Source organism: Physella acuta, unplaced genomic scaffold (genome assembly GCF_028476545.2).
Source record: "Physella acuta isolate Inbredline_101_S28 unplaced genomic scaffold, ASM2847654v3 ptg000105l, whole genome shotgun sequence".
NCBI classification, from domain to species: domain Eukaryota; kingdom Metazoa; phylum Mollusca; class Gastropoda; family Physidae; genus Physella; species Physella acuta.
This window is the reverse complement of record NW_026731625.1, coordinates 235402-260606: the sequence shown is the minus strand read 5'-3', so window position 1 is coordinate 260606 and position 25205 is coordinate 235402. Positions and strand designations below refer to the sequence as shown.

The 25205-nt window shown below is 41.1% G+C and overlaps 1 protein-coding gene across 2 annotated transcripts in view; it reads right to left on the bottom strand.

Annotated features, from left to right (window-relative positions):
* The window catches only part of LOC131932718 (integrin alpha-10), a 75131-nt gene that overhangs the window by 22549 nt on the left and 27377 nt on the right, over nucleotides 1-25205 (bottom strand). For both annotated transcript variants that reach the window (XM_059289634.1, XM_059289635.1), the window contains exons 13-19: nucleotides 22550-22677; nucleotides 20922-21073; nucleotides 19698-19846; nucleotides 18686-18808; nucleotides 17933-18052; nucleotides 13653-13841; nucleotides 13151-13368 (exon numbers count right to left, since the gene is read on the bottom strand). In XM_059289634.1, coding sequence (XP_059145617.1) covers nucleotides 13151-13368; nucleotides 13653-13841; nucleotides 17933-18052; nucleotides 18686-18808; nucleotides 19698-19846; nucleotides 20922-21073; nucleotides 22550-22677 — 1079 coding nt within the window. The remainder of the gene's footprint in view (nucleotides 1-13150; nucleotides 13369-13652; nucleotides 13842-17932; nucleotides 18053-18685; nucleotides 18809-19697; nucleotides 19847-20921; nucleotides 21074-22549; nucleotides 22678-25205) is intronic.

Here is a 25205-nt window from a genome sequence, read left to right as displayed (position 1 = left end):
GAACTTTTAACCTGCTCTCACACAAAGTCTGGAACTTTTAACCTGTTCTCACACAAAGTCTAGAACTTTTAACCTGCTCTCACATAACAGTCTAAAACTTTTAACCTGCTCTCACATAACAGTCTAAAACTTTTAACCTGCTCTCACACAAAGTCTGGAACTTTTAACCTGCTCTCACACAAAGTCTAGAACTTTTAACCTGCTCTCACAAAAAGTCTGGAACTTTTAACATGCTCTCACACAAAGTCTGGAACTTTTAACCTGCTCTCACACAAAGTCTGGAACTTTTAACCTGCTCTCACACAAAGCCTGGAACTTTTAACCTGCTCTCACACAAAGTCTGGAACTTTTAACCTGCTCTTACACAAAGTCTGGAACTTTTAACCTGCTTTCACACAAAGTATGGAACTTTTAACCTGCTCTCACACAAAGTCTGGAACTTTTAACCTGCTCTCACACAAAGTCTGGAACTTTTAACCTGCTCTCACACAAAGTCTGGAACTTTTAACCTGCTCTCACACAAAGTCTAGAACTTTTAACCTGCTCTGAAACAAAGTCTGTAACTTTTAACCTGCTCTCACACAAAGTCTAGAACTTTAACATGCTCTCACACAAAGTCTGGAACTTTTAACATGCTCTCACACAAAGTCTGGAACTTTTAACCTGCTCTCACACAAAGTCTGGAACTTTTAACCTGCTTTCACACAAAGTCTGGAACTTTTAACCTGCTCTCACACAAAGTCTGGAACTTTTAACCTGCTCTCACACAAAGTCTGGAACTTTTAACCTGCTCTGACACAAAGTCTGGAACTTTTAACCTGCTCTCACACAAAGTCTAGAACTTTAACATGCTCTCACACAAAGTCTGGAACTTTTAACATGCTCTCACACAAAGTCTGGAACTTTTAACCTGCTCTCACACAAAGTCTGGAACTTTTAACCTGCTTTCACACAAAGTCTGGAACTTTTAACATGCTCTCACACAAAGTCTGGAACTTTTAACCTGCTCTCACACAAAGTCTGGAACTTTTAACCTGCTCTCACACAAAGTCTGGAACTTTTAACCTGTTCTCACACAAAGTCTAGAACTTTTAACCTGCTCTCACATAAAGTCTAAAACTTTTAACCTGCTCTGAAACAAAGTCTGTAACTTTTAACCTGCTCTCACACAAAGTCTAGAACTTTAACATGCTCTCACACAAAGTCTGGAACTTTTAACATGCTCTCACACAAAGTCTGGAACTTTTAACCTGCTCTCACACAAAGTCTAGAACTTTAACATGCTCTCACACAAAGTCTGGAACTTTTAACATGCTCTCACACAAAGTCTGGAACTTTTAACCTGCTCTCACACAAAGTCTGGAACTTTTAACCTGCTCTCACACAAAGCCTGGAACTTTTAACCTGCTCTCACACAAAGCCTGGAACTTTTAACCTGCTTTCACACAAAGTCTGGAACTTTTAACCTGCTCTCACACAAAGTCTGGAACTTTTAACCTGCTTTCACACAAAGTCTGGAACTTTTAACCTGCTCTCACACAAAGTCTGGAACTTTTAACCTGCTCTCACACAAAGTCTGGAACTTTTAACCTGCTCTCACACAAAGTCTGGAACTTTTAACCTGCTCTTACACAAAGTCTGGAACTTTTAACCTGCTTTTACACAAAGTCTGGAACTTTTAACCTGCTCTCACACAAAGTCTGGAACTTTTAACCTGCTCTCACACAAAGTCTGGAACTTTTAACCTGCTCTCACACAAAGTCTAGAACTTTTAACCTGCTCTGACACAAAGTCTGGAACTTTTAACCTGCTCTCACACAAAGTCTAGAACTTTAACATGCTCTCACACAAAGTCTGGAACTTTTAACCTGCTTTCACACAAAGTCTGGAACTTTTAACCTGCTCTCACACAAAGTCTGGAACTTTTAACCTGCTCTCACACAAAGTCTGGAACTTTTAACCTGCTCTCACACAAAGTCTAGAACTTTTAACCTGCTCTCACATAACAGTCTAAAACTTTTAACCTGCTCTCACATAACAGTCTAAAACTTTTAACCTGCTCTCACACAAAGTCTGGAACTTTTAACCTGCTCTCACACAAAGTCTGGAACTTTTAACCTGCTCTCACACAAAGTCTGGAACTTTTAACCTGCTCTCACACAAAGTCTGGAACTTTTAACCTGTTCTCACACAAAGTCTAGAACTTTTAACCTGCTCTCACACAAAGTCTAAAACTTTTAACCTGCTCTGAAACAAAGTCTGTAACTTTTAACCTGCTCTCACACAAAGTCTAGAACTTTAACATGCTCTCACACAAAGTCTGGAACTTTTAACCTGCTCTCACACAAAGTCTGGAACTTTTAACCTGCTCTCACACAAAGCCTGGAACTTTTAACCTGCTCTCACACAAAGTCTGGAACTTTTAACCTGCTTTCACACAAAGTCTGGAACTTTTAACCTGCTCTCACACAAAGTCTGGAACTTTTAACCTGCTTTCACACAAAGTCTGGAACTTTTAACCTGCTCTCACACAAAGTCTGGAACTTTTAACCTGCTCTCACACAAAGTCTGGAACTTTTAACCTGCTCTCACACAAAGTCTGGAACTTTTAACCTGTTCTCACACAAAGTCTAGAACTTTTAACCTGCTCTCACATAACAGTCTAAAACTTTTAACCTGCTCTCACATAACAGTCTAAAACTTTTAACCTGCTCTCACACAAAGTCTGGAACTTTTAACCTGCTCTCACACAAAGTCTAGAACTTTTAACCTGCTCTCACAAAAAGTCTGGAACTTTTAACATGCTCTCACACAAAGTCTGGAACTTTTAACCTGCTCTCACACAAAGTCTGGAACTTTTAACCTGCTCTCACACAAAGCCTGGAACTTTTAACCTGCTCTCACACAAAGTCTGGAACTTTTAACCTGCTCTTACACAAAGTCTGGAACTTTTAACCTGCTTTCACACAAAGTATGGAACTTTTAACCTGCTCTCACACAAAGTCTGGAACTTTTAACCTGCTCTCACACAAAGTCTGGAACTTTTAACCTGCTCTCACACAAAGTCTGGAACTTTTAACCTGCTCTCACACAAAGTCTAGAACTTTTAACCTGCTCTGAAACAAAGTCTGTAACTTTTAACCTGCTCTCACACAAAGTCTAGAACTTTAACATGCTCTCACACAAAGTCTGGAACTTTTAACATGCTCTCACACAAAGTCTGGAACTTTTAACCTGCTCTCACACAAAGTCTGGAACTTTTAACCTGCTTTCACACAAAGTCTGGAACTTTTAACCTGCTCTCACACAAAGTCTGGAACTTTTAACCTGCTCTCACACAAAGTCTGGAACTTTTAACCTGCTCTGACACAAAGTCTGGAACTTTTAACCTGCTCTCACACAAAGTCTAGAACTTTAACATGCTCTCACACAAAGTCTGGAACTTTTAACATGCTCTCACACAAAGTCTGGAACTTTTAACCTGCTCTCACACAAAGTCTGGAACTTTTAACCTGCTTTCACACAAAGTCTGGAACTTTTAACATGCTCTCACACAAAGTCTGGAACTTTTAACCTGCTCTCACACAAAGTCTGGAACTTTTAACCTGCTCTCACACAAAGTCTGGAACTTTTAACCTGTTCTCACACAAAGTCTAGAACTTTTAACCTGCTCTCACATAAAGTCTAAAACTTTTAACCTGCTCTGAAACAAAGTCTGTAACTTTTAACCTGCTCTCACACAAAGTCTAGAACTTTAACATGCTCTCACACAAAGTCTGGAACTTTTAACATGCTCTCACACAAAGTCTGGAACTTTTAACCTGCTCTCACACAAAGTCTGGAACTTTTAACCTGCTCTGACACAAAGTCTGGAACTTTTAACCTGCTCTCACACAAAGTCTAGAACTTTAACATGCTCTCACACAAAGTCTGGAACTTTTAACCTGCTTTCACACAAAGTCTGGAACTTTTAACCTGCTCTCACACAAAGTCTGGAACTTTTAACCTGCTTTCACACAAAGTCTGGAACTTTTAACCTGCTCTCACACAAAGTCTGGAACTTTTAACCTGCTCTCACACAAAGTCTGGAACTTTTAACCTGTTCTCACACAAAGTCTAGAACTTTTAACCTGCTCTCACATAACAGTCTAAAACTTTTAACCTGCTCTCACACAAAGTCTAAAACTTTTAACCTGCTCTGAAACAAAGTCTGTAACTTTTAACCTGCTCTCACACAAAGTCTGGAACTTTTAACCTGCTCTCACACAAAGTCTGGAACTTTTAACCTGCTCTCACACAAAGCCTGGAACTTTTAACCTGCTCTCACACAAAGTCTGGAACTTTTAACCTGCTTTCACACAAAGTCTGGAACTTTTAACCTGCTCTCACACAAAGTCTGGAACTTTTAACCTGCTTTCACACAAAGTCTGGAACTTTTAACCTGCTCTCACACAAAGTCTGGAACTTTTAACCTGCTCTCACACAAAGTCTGGAACTTTTAACCTGCTCTCACACAAAGTCTGGAACTTTTAACCTGTTCTCACACAAAGTCTAGAACTTTTAACCTGCTCTCACATAACAGTCTAAAACTTTTAACCTGCTCTCACATAACAGTCTAAAACTTTTAACCTGCTCTCACACAAAGTCTGGAACTTTAAACCTGCTCTCACACAAAGTCTAGAACTTTTAACCTGCTCTCACAAAAAGTCTGGAACTTTTAACCTGCTCTCACACAAAGCCTGGAACTTTTAACCTGCTCTCACACAAAGTCTGGAACTTTTAACCTGCTCTTACACAAAGTCTGGAACTTTTAACCTGCTTTCACACAAAGTATGGAACTTTTAACCTGCTCTCACACAAAGTCTGGAACTTTTAACCTGCTCTCACACAAAGTCTGGAACTTTTAACCTGCTCTCACACAAAGTCTGGAACTTTTAACCTGCTCTCACACAAAGTCTAGAACTTTTAACCTGCTCTGAAACAAAGTCTGTAACTTTTAACCTGCTCTCACACAAAGTCTAGAACTTTAACATGCTCTCACACAAAGTCTGGAACTTTTAACATGCTCTCACACAAAGTCTGGAACTTTTAACCTGCTCTCACACAAAGTCTGGAACTTTTAACCTGCTTTCACACAAAGTCTGGAACTTTTAACCTGCTCTCACACAAAGTCTAGAACTTTAACATGCTCTCACACAAAGTCTGGAACTTTTAACCTGCTTTCACACAAAGTCTGGAACTTTTAACCTGCTCTCACACAAAGTCTGGAACTTTTAACCTGCTTTCACACAAAGTCTGGAACTTTTAACCTGCTCTCACAAAAAGTCTGGAACTTTTAACATGCTCTCACACAAAGTCTGGAACTTTTAACCTGCTCTCACACAAAGTCTGGAACTTTTAACCTGCTTTCACACAAAGTCTGGAACTTTTAACCTGCTCTCACACAAAGTCTGGAACTTTTAACCTGCTTTCACACAAAGTCTGGAACTTTTAACCTGCTCTCACACAAAGTCTGGAACTTTTAACCTGCTCTCACACAAAGTCTGGAACTTTTAACCTGCTCTCACACAAAGTCTGGAACTTTTAACCTGTTCTCAAACAAAGTCTAGAACTTTTAACCTGCTCTCACACAAAGTCTAAAACTTTTAACCTGCTCTCACACAACAGTCTAAAACTTTTAACCTGCTCTCACACAAAGTCTGGAACTTTTAACCTGCTCTCACACAAAGTCTGGAACTTTTAACATGCTCTCACACAAAGTCTGGAACTTTTAACCTGCTCTCACACAAAGTCTGGAACTTTTAACCTGCTCTGACACAAAGTCTGGAACTTTTAACCTGCTCTCACACAAAGTCTAGAACTTTAACATGCTCTCACACAAAGTCTGGAACTTTTAACGTGCTTTCACACAAAGTCTGGAACTTTTAACCTGCTCTCACACAAAGTCTGGAACTTTTAACCTGCTTTCACACAAAGTCTGGAACTTTTAACCTGCTCTCACACAAAGTCTGGAACTTTTAACCTGCTCTCACACAAAGTCTGGAACTTTTAACCTGCTCTCACACAAAGTCTGGAACTTTTAACCTGTTCTCACACAAAGTCTAGAACTTTTAACCTGCTCTCACATAACAGTCTAAAACTTTTAACCTGCTCTCACACAAAGTCTGGAACTTTTAACCTGCTCTGACACAAAGTCTGGAACTTTTAACCTGCTCTCACACAAAGTCTAGAACTTTAACATGCTCTCACACAAAGTCTGGAACTTTTAACATGCTCTCACACAAAGTCTGGAACTTTTAACCTGCTCTCACACAAAGTCTGGAACTTTTAACCTGCTCTCACACAAAGTCTGGAACTTTTAACCTGCTCTCACACAAAGTCTGGAACTTTTAACCTGTTCTCACACAAAGTCTAGAACTTTTAACCTGCTCTCACATAACAGTCTAAAACTTTTAACCTGCTCTCACATAACAGTCTAAAACTTTTAACCTGCTCTCACACAAAGTCTGGAACTTTTAACCTGCTCTCACACAAAGTCTAGAACTTTTAACCTGCTCTCACAAAAAGTCTGGAACTTTTAACATGCTCTCACACAAAGTCTGGAACTTTTAACCTGCTCTCACACAAAGTCTGGAACTTTTAACCTGCTCTCACACAAAGCCTGGAACTTTTAACCTGCTCTCACACAAAGTCTGGAACTTTTAACCTGCTTTCACACAAAGTCTGGAACTTTTAACCTGCTCTCACACAAAGTCTGGAACTTTTAACCTGCTCTCACACAAAGTCTGGAACTTTTAACCTGCTCTCACACAAAGTCTGGAACTTTTAACCTGCTCTCACACAAAGTCTGGAACTTTTAACCTGCTCTCACACAGTCTGGAACTTTTAACCTGCTCTCACACAAAGTCTGGAACTTTTAACCTGTTCTCACACAAAGTCTAGAACTTTTAACCTGCTCTCACATAACAGTCTAAAACTTTTAACCTGCTCTCACATAACAGTCTAAAACTTTTAACCTGCTCTCACACAAAGTCTGGAACTTTTAACCTGTTCTCACACAAAGTCTAGAACTTTTAACCTGCTCTCACATAACAGTCTAAAACTTTTAACCTGCTCTCACATAACAGTCTAAAACTTTTAACCTGCTCTCACACAAAGTCTGGAACTTTTAACCTGCTCTCACAAAAAGTCTGGGACTTTTAACATGCTCTCACACAAAGTCTGGAACTTTTAACCTGCTCTCACACAAAGTCTGGAACTTTTAACCTGCTCTCACACAAAGCCTGGAACTTTTAACCTGCTCTCACACAAAGTCTGGAACTTTTAACCTGCTCTTACACAAAGTCTGGAACTTTTAACCTGCTTTCACACAAAGTATGGAACTTTTAACCTGCTCTCACACAAAGTCTGGAACTTTTAACCTGCTCTCACACAAAGTCTGGAACTTTTAACCTGCTCTCACACAAAGTCTGGAACTTTTAACCTGCTCTCACACAAAGTCTAGAACTTTTAACCTGCTCTGAAACAAAGTCTGTAACTTTTAACCTGCTCTCACACAAAGTCTAGAACTTTAACATGCTCTCACACAAAGTCTGGAACTTTTAACATGCTCTCACACAAAGTCTGGAACTTTTAACCTGCTCTCACACAAAGTCTGGAACTTTTAACCTGCTTTCACACAAAGTCTGGAACTTTTAACCTGCTCTCACACAAAGTCTGGAACTTTTAACCTGCTCTCACACAAATACTGGAACTTTTATCCTGCTCTCACACAAAGTCTGGAACTTTTAACCTGCTCTCACACAAAGTCTGGAACTTTTAACCTGCTCTCACACAAAGTCTGGAACTTTTAACCTGCTCTCACACAAAGTCTGGAACTTTTAACCTGCTCTCACACAAAGTCTGGAACTTTTAACCTGCTCTCACACAAAGTCTGGAACTTTTAACCTTCTCTCACACAAAGTCTGGAACTTTTAACCTGCTCTCACACAAAGTCTGGAACTTTTAACCTGCTCTCACACAAAGTCTGGAACTTTTAACCTGCTCTCACACAAAGTCTGGAACTTTTAACCTGCTCTTACACAAAGTCTGGAACTTTTAACCTGCTTTCACACAAAGTATGGAACTTTTAACCTGCTCTCACACAAAGTCTGGAACTTTTAACCTGCTCTCACACAAAGTCTGGAACTTTTAACCTGCTCTCACACAAAGTCTAGAACTTTTAACCTGCTCTGACACAAAGTCTGGAACTTTTAACCTGCTCTCACACAAAGTCTAGAACTTTAACATGCTCTCACACAAAGTCTGGAACTTTTAACATGCTCTCACACAAAGTCTGGAACTTTTAACATGCTCTCACACAAAGTCTGGAACTTTTAACCTGCTCTCACACAAAGTCTGGAACTTTTAACTTGCTCTCACACAAAGTCTGGAACTTTTAACCTGCTCTCACACAAAGTCTGGAACTTTTAACCTGCTCTCACACAAAGTCTGGAACTTTTAACCTGCTCTCACACAAAGTCTGGAACTTTTAACCTGTTCTCACACAAAGTCTAGAACTTTTAACCTGCTCTCACATAACAGTCTAAAACTTTTAACCTGCTCTCACATAACAGTCTAAAACTTTTAACCTGCTCTCACATAACAGTCTAAAACTTTTAACCTGCTCTCACACAAAGTCTAGAACTTTTAACCTGCTCTCAAAATAAGTCTGGAACTTTTAACATGCTCTCACACAAAGTCTGGAACTTTTAACCTGCTCTCACACAAAGTCTAAAACTTTTAACCTGCTCTCACATAACAGTCTAAAACTTTTAACCTGCTCTCACACAAAGTCTGGAACTTTTAACCTGCTCTCACACAAAGTCTAGAACTTTTAACCTGCTCTGAAACAAAGTCTGTAACTTTTAACCTGCTCTCACACAAAGTCTAGAACTTTAACATGCTCTCACACAAAGTCTGGAACTTTTAACATGCTCTCACACAAAGTCTGGAACTTTTAACCTGCTCTCACACAAAGTCTGGAACTTTTAACCTGCTTTCACACAAAGTCTGGAACTTTTAACCTGCTTTCACACAAAGTCTGGAACTTTTAACCTGCTCTCACACAAAGTCTGGAACTTTTAACCTGCTCTCACACAAATACTGGAACTTTTATCCTGCTCTCACACAAAGTCTGGAACTTTTAACCTGTTCTCACACAAAGTCTGGAACTTTTAACCTGCTCTCACACAAAGTCTGGAACTTTTAACCTGCTCTCACACAAAGTCTGGAACTTTTAACCTGCTCTCACACAAAGTCTGAAACTTTTAACCTGCTCTCACACAAAGTCTGGAACTTTTAACCTTCTCTCACACAAAGTCTGGAACTTTTAACCTGCTCTCACACAAAGTCTGGAACTTTTAACCTGCTCTCACACAAAGTCTGGAACTTTTAACCTGCTCTTACACAAAGTCTGGAACTTTTAACCTGCTTTCACACAAAGTATGGAACTTTTAACCTGCTCTCACACAAAGTCTGGAACTTTTAACCTGCTCTCACACAAAGTCTAGAACTTTTAACCTGCTCTGACACAAAGTCTGGAACTTTTAACCTGCTCTCACACAAAGTCTAGAACTTTAACATGCTCTCACACAAAGTCTGGAACTTTTAACATGCTCTCACACAAAGTCTGGAACTTTTAACATGCTCTCACACAAAGTCTGGAACTTTTAACCTGCTCTCACACAAAGTCTGGAACTTTTAACCTGCTTTCACACAAAGTCTGGAACTTTTAACCTGCTCTCACACAAAGTCTGGAACTTTTAACCTGCTCTCACACAAAGTCTGGAACTTTTAACCTGCTCTCACACAAAGTCTGGAACTTTTAACCTGCTCTCACACAAAGTCTGGAACTTTTAACATGCTCTCACACAAAGTCTGGAACTTTTAACATGCTCTCACACAAAGTCTGGAACTTTTAACATGCTCTCACACAAAGTCTGGAACTTTTAACCTGCTCTCACACAAAGTCTGGAACTTTTAACCTGCTCTCACACAAAGTCTGGAACTTTTAACCTGCTCTCACACAAAGTCTGGAACTTTTAACCTGCTCTCACACAAAGTCTGGAACTTTTAACCTGTTCTCACACAAAGTCTAGAACTTTTAACCTGCTCTCACATAACAGTCTAAAACTTTTAACCTGCTCTCACATAACAGTCTAAAACTTTTAACCTGCTCTCACATAACAGTCTAAAACTTTTAACCTGCTCTCACACAAAGTCTAGAACTTTTAACCTGCTCTCACAATAAGTCTGGAACTTTTAACATGCTCTCACACAAAGTCTGGAACTTTTAACATGCTCTCACACAAAGTCTGGAACTTTTAACCTGCTCTCACACAAAGTCTGGAACTTTTAACCTGCTTTCACACAAAGTCTGGAACTTTTAACCTGCTCTCACACAAAGTCTGGAACTTTTAACCTGCTCTCACACAAATACTGGAACTTTTATCCTGCTCTCACACAAAGTCTAGAACTTTTAACCTGCTCTCACATAACAGTCTAAAACTTTTAACCTGCTCTCACATAACAGTCTAAAACTTTTAACCTGCTCTCACATAACAGTCTAAAACTTTTAACCTGCTCTCACACAAAGTCTAGAACTTTTAACCTGCTCTCACAATAAGTCTGGAACTTTTAACATGCTCTCACACAAAGTCTGGAACTTTTAACATGCTCTCACACAAAGTCTGGAACTTTTAACCTGCTCTCACACAAAGTCTGGAACTTTTAACCTGCTTTCACACAAAGTCTGGAACTTTTAACCTGCTCTCACACAAAGTCTGGAACTTTTAACCTGCTCTCACACAAATACTGGAACTTTTATCCTGCTCTCACACAAAGTCTGGAACTTTTAACCTGTTCTCACACAAAGTCTGGAACTTTTAACCTGCTCTCACACAAAGTCTGGAACTTTTAACCTGCTCTCACACAAAGTCTGGAACTTTTAACCTGCTCTCACACAAAGTCTGAAACTTTTAACCTGCTCTCACACAAAGTCTGGAACTTTTAACCTTCTCTCACACAAAGTCTGGAACTTTTAACCTGCTCTCACACAAAGTCTGGAACTTTTAACCTGCTCTCACACAAAGTCTGGAACTTTTAATCTGCTCTTACACAAAGTCTGGAACTTTTAACCTGCTTTCACACAAAGTATGGAACTTTTAACCTGCTCTCACACAAAGTCTGGAACTTTTAACCTGCTCTCACACAAAGTCTAGAACTTTTAACCTGCTCTGACACAAAGTCTGGAACTTTTAACCTGCTCTCACACAAAGTCTAGAACTTTAACATGCTCTCACACAAAGTCTGGAACTTTTAACATGCTCTCACACAAAGTCTGGAACTTTTAACCTGCTCTCACACAAAGTCTGGAACTTTTAACCTGCTTTCACACAAAGTCTGGAACTTTTAACCTGCTCTCACACAAAGTCTGGAACTTTTAACCTGCTCTCACACAAAGTCTGGAACTTTTAACCTGCTCTCACACAAAGTCTGGAACTTTTAACCTGCTCTCACACAAAGTCTGGAACTTTTAACATGCTCTCACACAAAGTCTGGAACTTTTAACATGCTCTCACACAAAGTCTGGAACTTTTAACATGCTCTCACACAAAGTCTGGAACTTTTAACCTGCTCTCACACAAAGTCTGGAACTTTTAACCTGCTCTCACACAAAGTCTGGAACTTTTAACCTGCTCTCACACAAAGTCTGGAACTTTTAACCTGCTCTCACACAAAGTCTGGAACTTTTAACCTGTTCTCACACAAAGTCTAGAACTTTTAACCTGCTCTCACATAACAGTCTAAAACTTTTAACCTGCTCTCACATAACAGTCTAAAACTTTTAACCTGCTCTCACATAACAGTCTAAAACTTTTAACCTGCTCTCACACAAAGTCTAGAACTTTTAACCTGCTCTCACAATAAGTCTGGAACTTTTAACATGCTCTCACACAAAGTCTGGAACTTTTAACCTGCTCTCACACAAAGTCTGGAACTTTTAACCTGCTCTCACACAAAGCCTGGAACTTTTAACCTGCTCTCACACAAAGTCTGGAACTTTTAACCTGCTCTTACACAAAGTCTGGAACTTTTAACCTGCTCTTACACAAAGTCTGGAACTTTTAACCTGCTCTCACACAAAGTCTAGAACTTTTAACCTGCTCTCACACAAAGTCTGGAACTTTTAACCTGCTCTCACACAAAGTCTGGAACTTTTAACCTGCTCTCACACAAAGTCTAGAACTTTTAACCTGCTCTGAAACAAAGTCTGTAACTTTTAACCTGCTCTCACACAAAGTCTAGAACTTTTAACCTGTTCTTACACAAAAGCTAGAACTTTTAACCTGCTCTCACACAAAGTCTGGAACTTTTAACCTGCTCTCACACAAAGTCTGGAACTTTTAACCTGCTCTCACACAAAGTCTAAAACTTTTAACCTGCTCTCACATAACAGTCTAAAACTTTTAACCTGCTCTCACACAAAGTCTAGAACTTTTAACCTGCTCTCACACATTGTCTGGAACTTTTAACCTGCTCTCACACAAAGTCTAGAATTTTTAACCTGCTCTCACACAAAGTCTGGAACTTTTAACCTGCTCTCACACAAAGTCTGGAACTTTTAACATGCTCTCACACAAAGTCTGGAACTTTTAACATGCTCTCACACAAAGTCTGGAACTTTTAACCTGCTCTCACACAAAGTCTGGAACTTTTAACCTGCTTTCACACAAAGTCTGGAACTTTTAACCTGCTCTCACACAAAGTCTGGAACTTTTAACCTGCTCTCACACAAAGTCTGGAACTTTTAACCTGCTCTCACACAAAGTCTGGAACTTTTAACCTGCTCTCACACAAAGTCTGGAACTTTTAACATGCTCTCACACAAAGTCTGGAACTTTTAACATGCTCTCACACAAAGTCTGGAACTTTTAACATGCTCTCACACAAAGTCTGGAACTTTTAACCTGCTCTCACACAAAGTCTGGAACTTTTAACCTGCTCTCACACAAAGTCTAAAACGTTTAACCTGCTTTCACACAAAGTCTGGAACTTTTAACCTGCTCTTACACAGCGAGCTACCTGCATGACTCACGGCTATTGTTACCTGTCTAAAGAAAGGTCAGGGACGATCTCAAGCTGCGCCGCCAGAGAGACCGTATTGTCAGTCGGAGTCTGCTCGGGGTTGTGCTGCTGGTTTTTCGGCATGGCGGTGACCTTGACCTCAAGATCTGAACGACTCAGGTCAAGTTGCTCTGGGTGGAAGCTGACAGAAAATGGAATGACGTCATCTTTTGCTAGCGGCTTGTAGTAGTTGCAAATGACCTGTAGAAGTTAAATGTCAATCTAAAGATTTATTGACACATCTCAAACTCATCCCTACTACACACCACAACCACCCACAAACACCACAACACCACAACCAACCACCCTCACCACAACCACCCACAAACACCACAACCACACACATCACAAACACCACAACCACCCACTCACACCACAACTCCCACACACCACAACCAACCGCCCCACACACCACCACAACCACCCACCACAAGAACCCACCACACATTTCAGCCAACAACAAAAAAGAGCCAGCCATCAATTACCACCGTGTCCCTCATTTCCCCCGCCGCCGTGGCATTGGTGCCCGGGTCAGCGCTGGTGTGTGCCACTCGGTCACAGCTGCCGTCTGACTTGGCCTTGAGGAAATAGAGCGTCGAGCTGACCTCCACCCTGACCACTGTCCAGTAGGCCGTCTCTTTCAGGTTGCTCACCTTGACCTTGACAATTAGCTCCTGGGGAAAAATGAAATGTTTCTTGCTGGTTTACTAACACGAACATAAAAAAACATCTACAATCACAAAACATCTTCATCTGTAACTATGTAAGGCTACAAATGTTTACACTAAATTACACTAGCAGCGTACTCGTTGCGAGCGTTGCTGCGATCTCCGACGAAAAAAAAATCGAAGACAGTTTATGATACCACTGAATTGTTAGCAGTGGTGTGTTTTAAGGTGTGCAGACTATTTTCCTACTTGGCGCTTTCTTGTCACTGGGGTGTAGTCCTGAACACCAGAGTGACTTAACGTTTTGTAATAGTTTCATCACCACTGTACCACTTGTGCATTTTTAGAAGTGTGACCTTGTTTTATAAAACTGAATTATTTCAGTGTAAGCAATACCAGTGTTTTATTGAATCTCGCATGTTGAGCGCTGGTAGTATAAACACTCACGCCTAGACGCCCTTGTTTAAACAGCCGCCTGTGGACCCTTTATTTCGATTTAGCCAATGATAGTAGGCACCGTATCCATAGTGTATGGCACTCTTTATAACGGACGTAGACGTTGTATTGCTCATGGTGGATCCAGGGTGTACAGGGTCTTATATCTACCAGGGCGCCGCAGAATGCCCGTTGTACGATATAATCGCTTTTGGTGCCCCTAGTGAATGGCGCTATATAAAATAAAAGTTAGCGTCATAGAGTTCCGGGTCTCACGGGGCACCGGCGCATGCGCCTGGTACAGTTTGAATTAGGCAGTGACCCTGACCCTGTGCAGGACGCCCAAACAACCAATAACAAGTGCTAAGGTAGCCGTGCTGGTGTATACAACAACCAATAACAAGTGCTAAGGTAGCCATGCTGGTGTGTACAACAACCAATAACAAGTGCTAAGGTAGCCATGCTGGTGTGTACAACAACCAATAACAAGTGCTAAGGTAGCCATGCTGGTGTGTACAACAACCAATAACAAATGCTAAGGTAGCCATGCCATGCTGGTGTGTACAACAACCAATAACAAGTGCTAAGGTAGCCATGCTGGTGTGTACAACAACCAATAACAAGTGCTAAGGTAGCCATGCTGGTGTGTACAACAACCAATAACAAGTGCTAAGGTAGCCATGCTGGTGTGTACAACAACCAATAACAAGTGCTAAGGTAGCCATGCTGGTGTGTACAACAACCAATAACAAGTGCTAAGGTAGCCATGCTGGTGTGTACAACAACCAATAACAAGTGCTAAGGTAGCCATGCTGGTGTGTACAACAACCAATAACAAGTGCTAAGGTAGCCATGCTGGTGTGTACAACAACCAATAACAAGTGCTAAGGTAGCCATTCCATGCTGGTGTGTACAACAACCAATAACAAGTGCAGGGTTCCTGCGGCCTCCTGAAATTCCAGGATGTCCTGGAATTCTCCTGGAATTTCAAAAAACCAAAAAAGTCCTGGAATTCTCCTGGAATTTTAACATTTCTCCTGAAATTTTGTAATATGTCCTGGAATTTTACTCGCATAGATAATTTTAGCGAATATTTTTTTCGCGCGTTAGATTTCTAGGTAATCAGATCTGACCGCCCCAGTAAAAATGTTCTGCCTTTTCGATTCTTCGCATTACAAGGCACACATTTTAAAATATAGACCTAAAGCTGTCTTTAACATGTGGGTTTGGTTTAATTTGCTTCTCATGTCTTTCTATGTGTGCGGCTCTGTTTAATAGGCCTGACTTTTTTAGGGTGGGGGAGGGAGGACCGCTGGTTGGGTATATGAAGTGAACTCTGTGTGACCCGCTAGTGATGTCATCAGCAGTATACTACAGGCCAACCGTAAGCTTAGATGAACTCAACTGACCCAGCGCGACGGTGTCTAGCTGGAGGAAAAAATACGCTACCGGCAATAAAAAAAAAAAAACAACTATCTGAAATAAATGACGTCACACTCGTAGGGGGGAGAGGGGGGTCCGTAATTTTGTGACGGTATGTGATGAGGGGGGGGGGGGTTCAGATGGTGGGACATCACACTTTTGCATAATAAAAAAGCAATGTTAGAAAACGAATTTTAGCCGTTATTTCGCGTTTTAGAAAACTGTTTTAATTAATTGTAATAGGATTGATCAAAATACTCTATGTTGACGGCGTTCTGACAAGATTTTGGAAAATATCGATGTTTTAAGAAAAAATCAACATCATTGGCATAAGTGGGGGGGGGGGGGGGGGATGAAAAGGGATACAATTTTTTTCTACAAAAAGCTCATTTTATGCTGAAGTATTGAATTATACACAGTCAAAGTTAAGAAAATAAACTGCTACAAGACTACACACTGATTCAACTTTTCTCTACCTCAATTGTGTAGTACAAAGATAAAAATTGTTACAAGATAGTGGCTGGTAAAAAGTGCCCCCAAATTTTCCAAAGGGGGGGGGGGGGAGGAGAGATAGCAATTTTATGAATAACAATTTATAAATGGGAGGGGTGGGGGCAAAATTGAATCTACTTTAACTTAACTAAATGTTTTAGAAACAGTTACTTTTAAAAATTACAAATGCTATGCTATATAGCATTTTATACAGACCACTTCCTATTTAAGAAATGTCAAACTCCCTTCCATTCAGCGCGGGGTTGAGTCGTTGTTGCTTTTTAATAGGTTAAATTATGTCCTGGAATTTTGGTTTTTCTCCTGGAAAACTCCTGGAATTCTCCTGGAATTTTAAGTTCACTTTGGTGTAGGAACCCTGCAAGTGCTAAGGTAGCCATGCTGGTGTGTACAACAACCAATAACAAGTGCTAAGGTAGCCATGCTGGTGTGTACAACAACCAATAACAAGTGCTAAGGTAGCCATGCTGGTGTGTACAACAACCAATAACAAGTGCTAAGGTAGCCATGCTGGTGTGTACAACAACCAATAACAAGTGCTAAGGTAGCCATTCCATGCTGGTGTGTACAACAACCAATAACAAGTGCTAAGGTAGCCATGCTGGTGTGTACAACAACCAATAACAAGTGCTAAGGTAGCCATTCCATGCTGGTGTGTACACCAACCAATAACAAGTGCTAAGGTAGCCATGCTGGTGTGTACAACAACCAATAACAAGTGCTAAGGTAGCCATGCCATGCTGGTGTGTACAACAACCAATAACAAGTGCTAAGGTAGCCATGCTGGTGTGTACAACAACCAATAACAAGTGCTAAGGTAGCCATGCTGGTGTGTACAACAACCAATAACAAGTGCTAAGGTAGCCATTCCATGCTGGTGTGTACAACAACCAATAACAAGTGCTAAGGTAGCCATTCCATGCTGGTGTGTACAACAACCAATAACAAGTGCTAAGGTAGCCATTCCATGCTGGTGTGTACAACAACCAATAACAAGTGCTAAGGTAGCCATGCTGGTGTGTACAACAACCAATAACAAGTGCTAAGGTAGCCATGCTGGTGTGTACAACAACCAATAACAAGTGCTAAGGTAGCCATGCTGGTGTGTACAACAACCAATAACAAGTGCTAAGGTAGCCGTGCTGGTGTGCACCTCTCCCATGTGACCATGTGCTGTCATAAACCTCTCACCTGTATTTGCACCTAGAGATCTTTTCGAACCTAGGGGGCTAGTGAAGTAGAATTCACCTGTTTCTATAATCTCGGCAAATGAAGGGATAGTGTGGTCAGCACTATGGTTTACATTCCCTAACGTTAGTCAGGTACCATCAGAGCTGGGTGGACTAGGACTTTCTACTGACATGAACATGGAATTCAGACTTTCGAGTTTGCATTCTAGCGCTATACCGCTAGGCCGCGCCGAACCATAGTGATCAGAGTTTCTTTCAGGCCCCCCCCCCCCCCTCTCCGAACAAAATGAAATGTATATAATTTATATAGAAAATATATACTTTTAACAGTGTCCGCCCCCCCCCCCCCCCCCAAGAAAGTCTACCGCCCCCCCACCCCCGAAAATTTCAAGTGCCATTCCCCCCCCCCCCCCCCCCCCGGAGAAAAAAGTCTGGAAGAAACACTGGTAGTGATGTAGACCTACACTTAAAACTAGACCGAGACTTAAAACTAGCACTAGACTTAAAACTAGACCTAGACTTAAAACTAGACCTACTTACATCTGTCAAATTGACCACCAGAGAGTTTGAGCTTGTAGCAGGGAAAAACTCCAGACTTCCTGTCGTTACCAGGTCAACTTGACATTTGTTGTCGGAGCCACACTCGTTCTGGAAGGCGACCTGGTAAGCAAATGTTTGTTGTGTCAGTTCAACTTTAGATGTCAGTTCAACTTTAGATGTCAGTTAAACTTTAGATGTCAGTTCAACTTTTGTTGTGTCAGTTAAACTTTAGACATCAGTTAAACTTTAGATGTCAGTTCAACTTTAGATGTCAGTTCAACTTTAGATGTCAGTTCAACTTTAGATGTCAGTTCAACTTTAGGTGTCAGTTCAACTTTAGGTGTCAGTTCAACTTTAGATGTGTCAGTTCAAATTTAGATGTCAGTTAAACTTTAGACGTCAGTTAAACTTTAGACGTCAGTTCAACTTTAGATGTCAGTTCAACTTTAGATGTCAGTTCAACTTTAGATGTCAGTTCAACTTTAGATGTCAGTTCAACTTTAGATGTCAGTTCAACTTTAGATGTCAGTTAAACTTTAGATGTGTCAGTTCAACTTTAGATGTCAGTTCAACTTTAGGTGTCAGTTCAACTTTAGATGTGTCAGTTCAAATTTAGATGTCAGTTCAAATTTAGATGTCAGTTCAACTTTAGATGTCAGTTTAGACTGTTTAAACTAAGGACAGCCCTGCACTAGACTAATTAAACTGAGGACAGCCCTGTACTAGACTGTTGAAACTGAGGACAGCCCTGACCGTTGTTCTGACGCTGTTTGGCTGTAGGACATCCATAACTGGGCCCGTCCCTGGCGTGGCTGAGATGACGTCATACTGGGCAACCAGCTCCAGGGGCGTAAACCGGTCCTGGTGGAGCGGCATCTGAAAGGGAGGTCACCTCGTTTAGATACAACACAAAGGGAGGTCACCTCGTTTAGATTCAACACAAAGGGAGGTCACCTCGTTTTGATTCAACACAAAGGGAGGTCACCTCGTTTCGATTCAACACAAAGGGAGGTCACCTCGTTTTGATTCAACACAAAGGGAGGTCACCTCGTTTAGATTGAACACAAAGGGAGGTCACCTCGTTTAGATTGAACACAAAGGGAGGTCACCTCGTTTAGATTCAACACAAAGGGAGGTCACCTCGTTTGGACTCAACACAAAGGGAGGTCATCTCGTTTAGATTGAACACAAAGGGAGGTCACCTCGTTTAGATTCAACACAAAGGGAGGTCACCTCGTTTAGATTGAACACAAAGGGAGGTCACCTCGTTTAGATTGAACACAAAGGGAGGTCACCTCGTTTAGATTCAACACAAAGGGAGGTCACCTCGTTTTGATTCAACACAAACTGGCTTACGGTGCCTAACCTCAATGAACACATGTCAACAAAAGTGATCAAAGGTTGGGACAGTCAACAAAAGTGATCAAAGTTTGGGACAGTCAACAAAAGTGATCAAAGTTTGGGACAGTCAACAAAAGTGATCAAAGTTTGGGACAGTCAACAAAAGTGATCAAAGGTTGGGACAGTCAACAAAAGTGATCAAAGGTTGGGACAGTCAACAAAAGTGATCAAAGGTTGGGACAGTCAACAAAAGTGATCAAAGGTTGGGACAGTCAACAAAAGTGATCAAAGGTTGGGACAGTCAACAAAAGTGATCAAAGTTTGGGACAGTCAACAAAAGTGATCAAAGGTTGGGACAGTCAACAAAAGTGATCACAGGTTGGGACAGTCAACAAAAGTGATCAAAGTTTGGGACAAGACACACCTCCTGGAGCACGACACTCATGGTATAACATCCGGAGCTGATATGTGTCGTGTAGGTGTCGTTGAGTTTTCCCGACGTGTCGACCACCAGCGCCCTCTTCTGGTAGATAGCTTTGACCTGCGGGTCCACCAGTACACGAACTGTGAAGTCTGCAAGCAAAAATCAGGTGTCAGTGGCTACCTCAAGGTGCTATAGCAGGTGTCAGTGGCTACCTCAGGGTGCTATAGCAGGTGTCAGTGGCTACTTCAATGTGCTGTAGCAGGTGTCAGTGGCTACCTCAATGTGCTATAGCAGGTGTCAGTGGCTACCTCAAGGTGCTATAGCAGGTGTCAGTGGCTACCTCAAGGTGCTATAGCAGGTGTCAGTGGCTACTTCAAGGTGCTATAGCAGGTGTCAGTGGCTACCTCAAGGTGCTATAGCACGTGTCAGTGGCTACCTCAAGGTGCTATAGCAGGTGTTAGTGGCTACCTCAAGGTGCTATAGCAGGTGTCAGTGGCTACCTCAAGGTGCTATAGCAGGTGTCAGTGGCTACCTCAAGGTGCTATAGCAGGTGTCAGTGGCTACCTCAAGGTGCTATAGCAGGTGTCAGTGGCTACCTCAAGGTGCTATAGCAGGTGTCAGTGGCTACTTCAAGGTGCTATAGCAGGTGTCAGTGGCTACCTCAAGGTGCTATAGCACGTGTCAGTGGCTACCTCAAGGTGCTATAGCAGGTGTCAGTGGCTACCTCAAGGTGCTATAGCAGGTGTCAGTGGCTACCTCAAGGTGCTATAGCAGGTGTCAGTGGCTACCTCAAGGTGCTATAGCAGGTGTCAGTGGCTACCTCAAGGTGCTATAGCAGGTGTCAGTGGCTACCTCAAGGTGCTAGAGAGTGTAGCACTTGTATACTGGCTGTAATAAGATAGTAGCCCAATTCCGGCGTTGTTGCTACTAAAAGGTGTTGGAGAGTGTAGCACTTATCACAAGGTGTAGCACTTACTGAGAATCTGGGGGGGGGGGGGGGGGTGCACCAATGAGGCTGTAGCACTTACTGAGAATCTGGGGGGGGGGAGCAGCCAATGAGGCTGTAGGACTTACTGAGAATCTGGGGGGGGGGGGGGAGCAGCCAATGAGGCTGTAGCACTTACTGAGAATCTGGGGGGAGGGTGCACCAATAAGGCTGTAGCACTTACTGAGAATCTGGGGGGGGGGGGGGGGGGGAGCAGCCAATGAGGCTGTAGCACTTACTGAGAATCTGGGGGGAGGGTGCACCAATAAGGCTGTATCTGAGACAAAAGCTGAGAGAAAAACATGGCTCAGTGACGTCAGAGCAGCTGGTCTCGTTGCTGTCCACAATGTCTGGCTCCGTCCTCAGTGACGATGTGACGTTGACCACCGTCCTGTCAGTAGGCAAAATACACTTGTATATGTCAGTAGGCAAAATACACTTGTATATGTCAGTAGGCAAAATACACTTGTATTTGTCAGTAGGCAAAATACACTTGTATTTGTCAGTAGGCAAAATACACTTGTATATGTCAGTAGGCAAAATACACTTGTATTTGTCAGTAGGCAAAATACACTTGTATTTGTCAGTAGGCAAAATACACTTATATATGTCAGTAGGCAAAATACACTTGTATATGTCAGTAGGCAAAATACACTTGTATATGTCAGTAGGCAAAATACACTTGTATATGTCAGTAGGCAAAATACACTTGTATATGTCAGTAGGCAAAATACACTTGTATTTTTCAGTAGGCAAAATACACTTGTATATGTCAGTAGGCAAAATACACTTGTATATGTCAGTAGGCAAAATACACTTGTATATGTCAGTAGGCAAAATACACTTGTATATGTCAGTAGGCAAAATACACTTGTATTTGTCAGTAGGCAAAATACACTTGTATATGTCAGTAGCCAAAATACACTTGTATTTATCAGTAGGCAAAATACACTTGCAGAGGCGTAGCGACCATTCCCGGCGCCCGGGGACAAACTTTTCGATTTGCACCCCCACCCTCAAACTTTTGATTTGCAACCCCTCAACCTTTCAATTTATTTTTCCAAACCATTTTGGCGCCCCCTAAGGTCGGCGCCCGGGGACATATGTCCAGCCCCCGCTCCCCCCCCTCCCCCCGCCCCACCCCCATCGCTACGCTACTATACACTTGTATCGGTAACTAAAAATCTGTCTAAAAAGTTGACAATTATTTTTTATGAGAAAGTTTAGGATTACCTTCTCATTAGTATTACGCGGGGTTTAGGTTTAGTCATAGTTTTATGAGTAGGTTTAGGTTTATTCTTAGCTTTACGAGAAGGTTTAGGTTAAGTCATAGTTTTATGAGTAGGTTTAGGTTTATTCTTAGCTTTACGAGAAGGTTTAGTCATAGTATTATGAGTAGGTTTAGGTTTATTCTTAGCTTTACGAGAAGGTTTAGGTTTAGTCATAGTATTATGAGTAGGTTTAGGTTTAATCTTAGCTTTACGAGAAGGTTTAGGTTTAGTCATAGTTTTATGAGTAGGTTTAGGTTTATTCTTAGCTTTACGAGAAGGTTTAGTCATAGTTTTATGAGTAGGTTTAGGTTTATTCTTAGCTTTACGAGAAGGTTTAGGTTAAGTCATAGTTTTATGAGTAGGTTTAGGTTTATTCTTAGCTTTACGAGAAGGTTTAGTCATAGTATTATGAGTAGGTTTAGGTTTATTCTTAGCTTTACGAGAAGGTTTAGGTTTAGTCATAGTATTATGAGTAGGTTTAGGTTTAATCTTAGCTTTACGAGAAGGTTTAGGTTTAGTCATAGTTTTATGAGTAGGTTTAGGTTTATTCTTAGCTTTACGTTTACGAGAAGGTTTAGGTTAAGCGTTGAGCTCACCTGCATTGGAGGATGATAAGTTTGCTGTCAGCGACCGACGATACGGCAAAAACTGGGTATCGTTGGCCAGCAGGAGTGGCCCAGTTGTTGGAGAAGGAAAATCCAAAGCCCTTGACGGGGGAGTTAATCTGGTCATAACAAGAGAGACAACTGAACAAATACACAACTTACAAGAGTCAAGGGGACAACTGATCAAATACACAACTTACAAGAGTCAAGCGAGACAACTGATCAAATACACAACTTACAAGGATCAATGGAGACAACTGATCAAATACACAACTTACAAGAGTAGAGCGAGACAACTGATCAAATACACAACTTACAAGAGTCAAGCGAGACAACTGATCAAATACACAACTTACAAGAGTCAAGCGAGACAACTGATCAAATACACAACTTACAAGAGTAGAGGGAGACAACTGATCAAATACACAACTTACAAGAGTCAAGGGACACAACTGATCAAATACACAACTTACAAGAGTCAAGCGAGACAACTGATCAAATACACAACTTACAAGAGTAGAGGGAGACAACAGATCAAATACACAACTTACAAGAGTCAAGAGAGACAACTGATCAAATACACAACTTACAAGAGTCAAGGGACAGAACTGATCAAATACACAACTTACAAGAGTCAAGCGAGACAACTGATCAAATACACAACTTACAAGAGTCAAGCGAGACAACTGATCAAATACACAACTTACAAGAGTCAAGGGGGACAACTGATCAAATACACAACTTACAAGAGTCAATGGAGACAACTGATTAAATACACAACATACAAGAGTAGAGCGAGACAACTGATCAAATACACAACTTACAAGAGTCAAGGGGGACAACTGATCAAATACACAACTTACAAGAGTAGAGCGAGACAACTGATCAAATACACAACTTACAAGAGTAGAGGGAGACAACAGATCAAATACACAACTTACAAGGATCAATGGAGACAACTGATCAAATACACAACTTACAAGGATCAATGGAGACAACTGATCAAATACACAACTAACAAGAGTAGAGCGAGACAACTGATCAAATACACAACTTACAAGAGTTGAGGGAGACAACAGATCAAATACACAACTTACAAGGATCAATGGAGACAACTGATCAAATACACAACTTACAAGGATCAATGGAGACAACTGATCAAATACACAACTTACAAGGATCAATGGAGACAACTGATCAAATACACAACTAACAAGAGTAGAGGGAGACAACTGATCAAATACACAACTTACAAGAGTCAAGAGAGACAACTGATCAAATACACAACTTACAAGAGTAGAGGGAGACAGCTGATCAAATACACAACTTACAAGAGTAGAGGGAGACAACTGATCAAATACACAACTTACAAGAGTCAAGGGGGACAACTGATCAAATACACAACTTACAAGAGTAGAGGGAGACAACTGATCAAATACACAACTTACAAGAGTAGAGGGAGACAACTGATCAAATACACAACTTACAAGAGTAGAGGGAGACAACTGATCAAATACACAACTTACAAGAGTCAAGAGAGACAACTGATCAAATACACAACTTACAAGAGTAGAGGGAGACAACTGATCAAATACACAACTTACAAGAGTAGAGGGAGACAACTGATCAAATACACAACTTACAAGAGTCAAGGGGGACAACTGATCAATATACACAACTTACAAGAGTAGAGGGAGACAACTGATCAAATACACAACTTACAAGAGTAGAGGGAGACAACTGATCAAATACACAACTTACAAGAGTAGAGGGAGACAACTGATCAAATACACAACTTACAAGAGTCAAGAGAGACAACTGATCAAATACACAACTTACAAGAGTCAAGCGAGACAACTGATCAAATACACAACTTACAAGAGTCAAGGGGGACAACTGATCAAATATACAACTTACAAGAGTCAAGCAAGACAACTGATCAAACACACAACTTACAAGAGTCAAGAGAGACAACTGATCAAATACACAACTTACAAGAGTCAAGGGACACAACTGATCAAATACACAACTTACAAGAGTCAAGGGACACAACTGATCAAATACACAGCTTACAAGAGTCAAGCGAGACAACTGATCAAATACACAACTTACAAGAGTCAAGCGAGACAACTGATCAAATACACAACTTACAAGAGTCAAGGGGGACAACTGATCAAATATACAACTTACAAGAGTCAAGCGAGACAACTGATCAAACACACAACTTACAAGAGTCAAGAGAGACAACTGATCAAATACACAACTTACAAGAGTCAAGGGACACAACTGATCAAATACACAACTTACAAGAGTCAAGCGAGACAACTGATCAAATACACAACTTACAAGAGTCAAGCGAGACAACTGATCAAATACACAACTTACAAGAGTCAAGGGACAGAACTGATCAAATACACAACTTACAAGAGTCAAGCGAGACAACTGATCAAATACACAACTTACAAGAGTCAAGCGAGACAACTGATCAAATACACAACTTACAAGAGTCAAGGGGGACAACTGATCAAATACACAACTTACAAGAGTCAAGGGGGACAACTGATCAAATACACAACTTACAAGAGTCAATGGAGACAACTGATTAAATACACAACATACAAGAGTAGAGCGAGACAACTGATCAAAT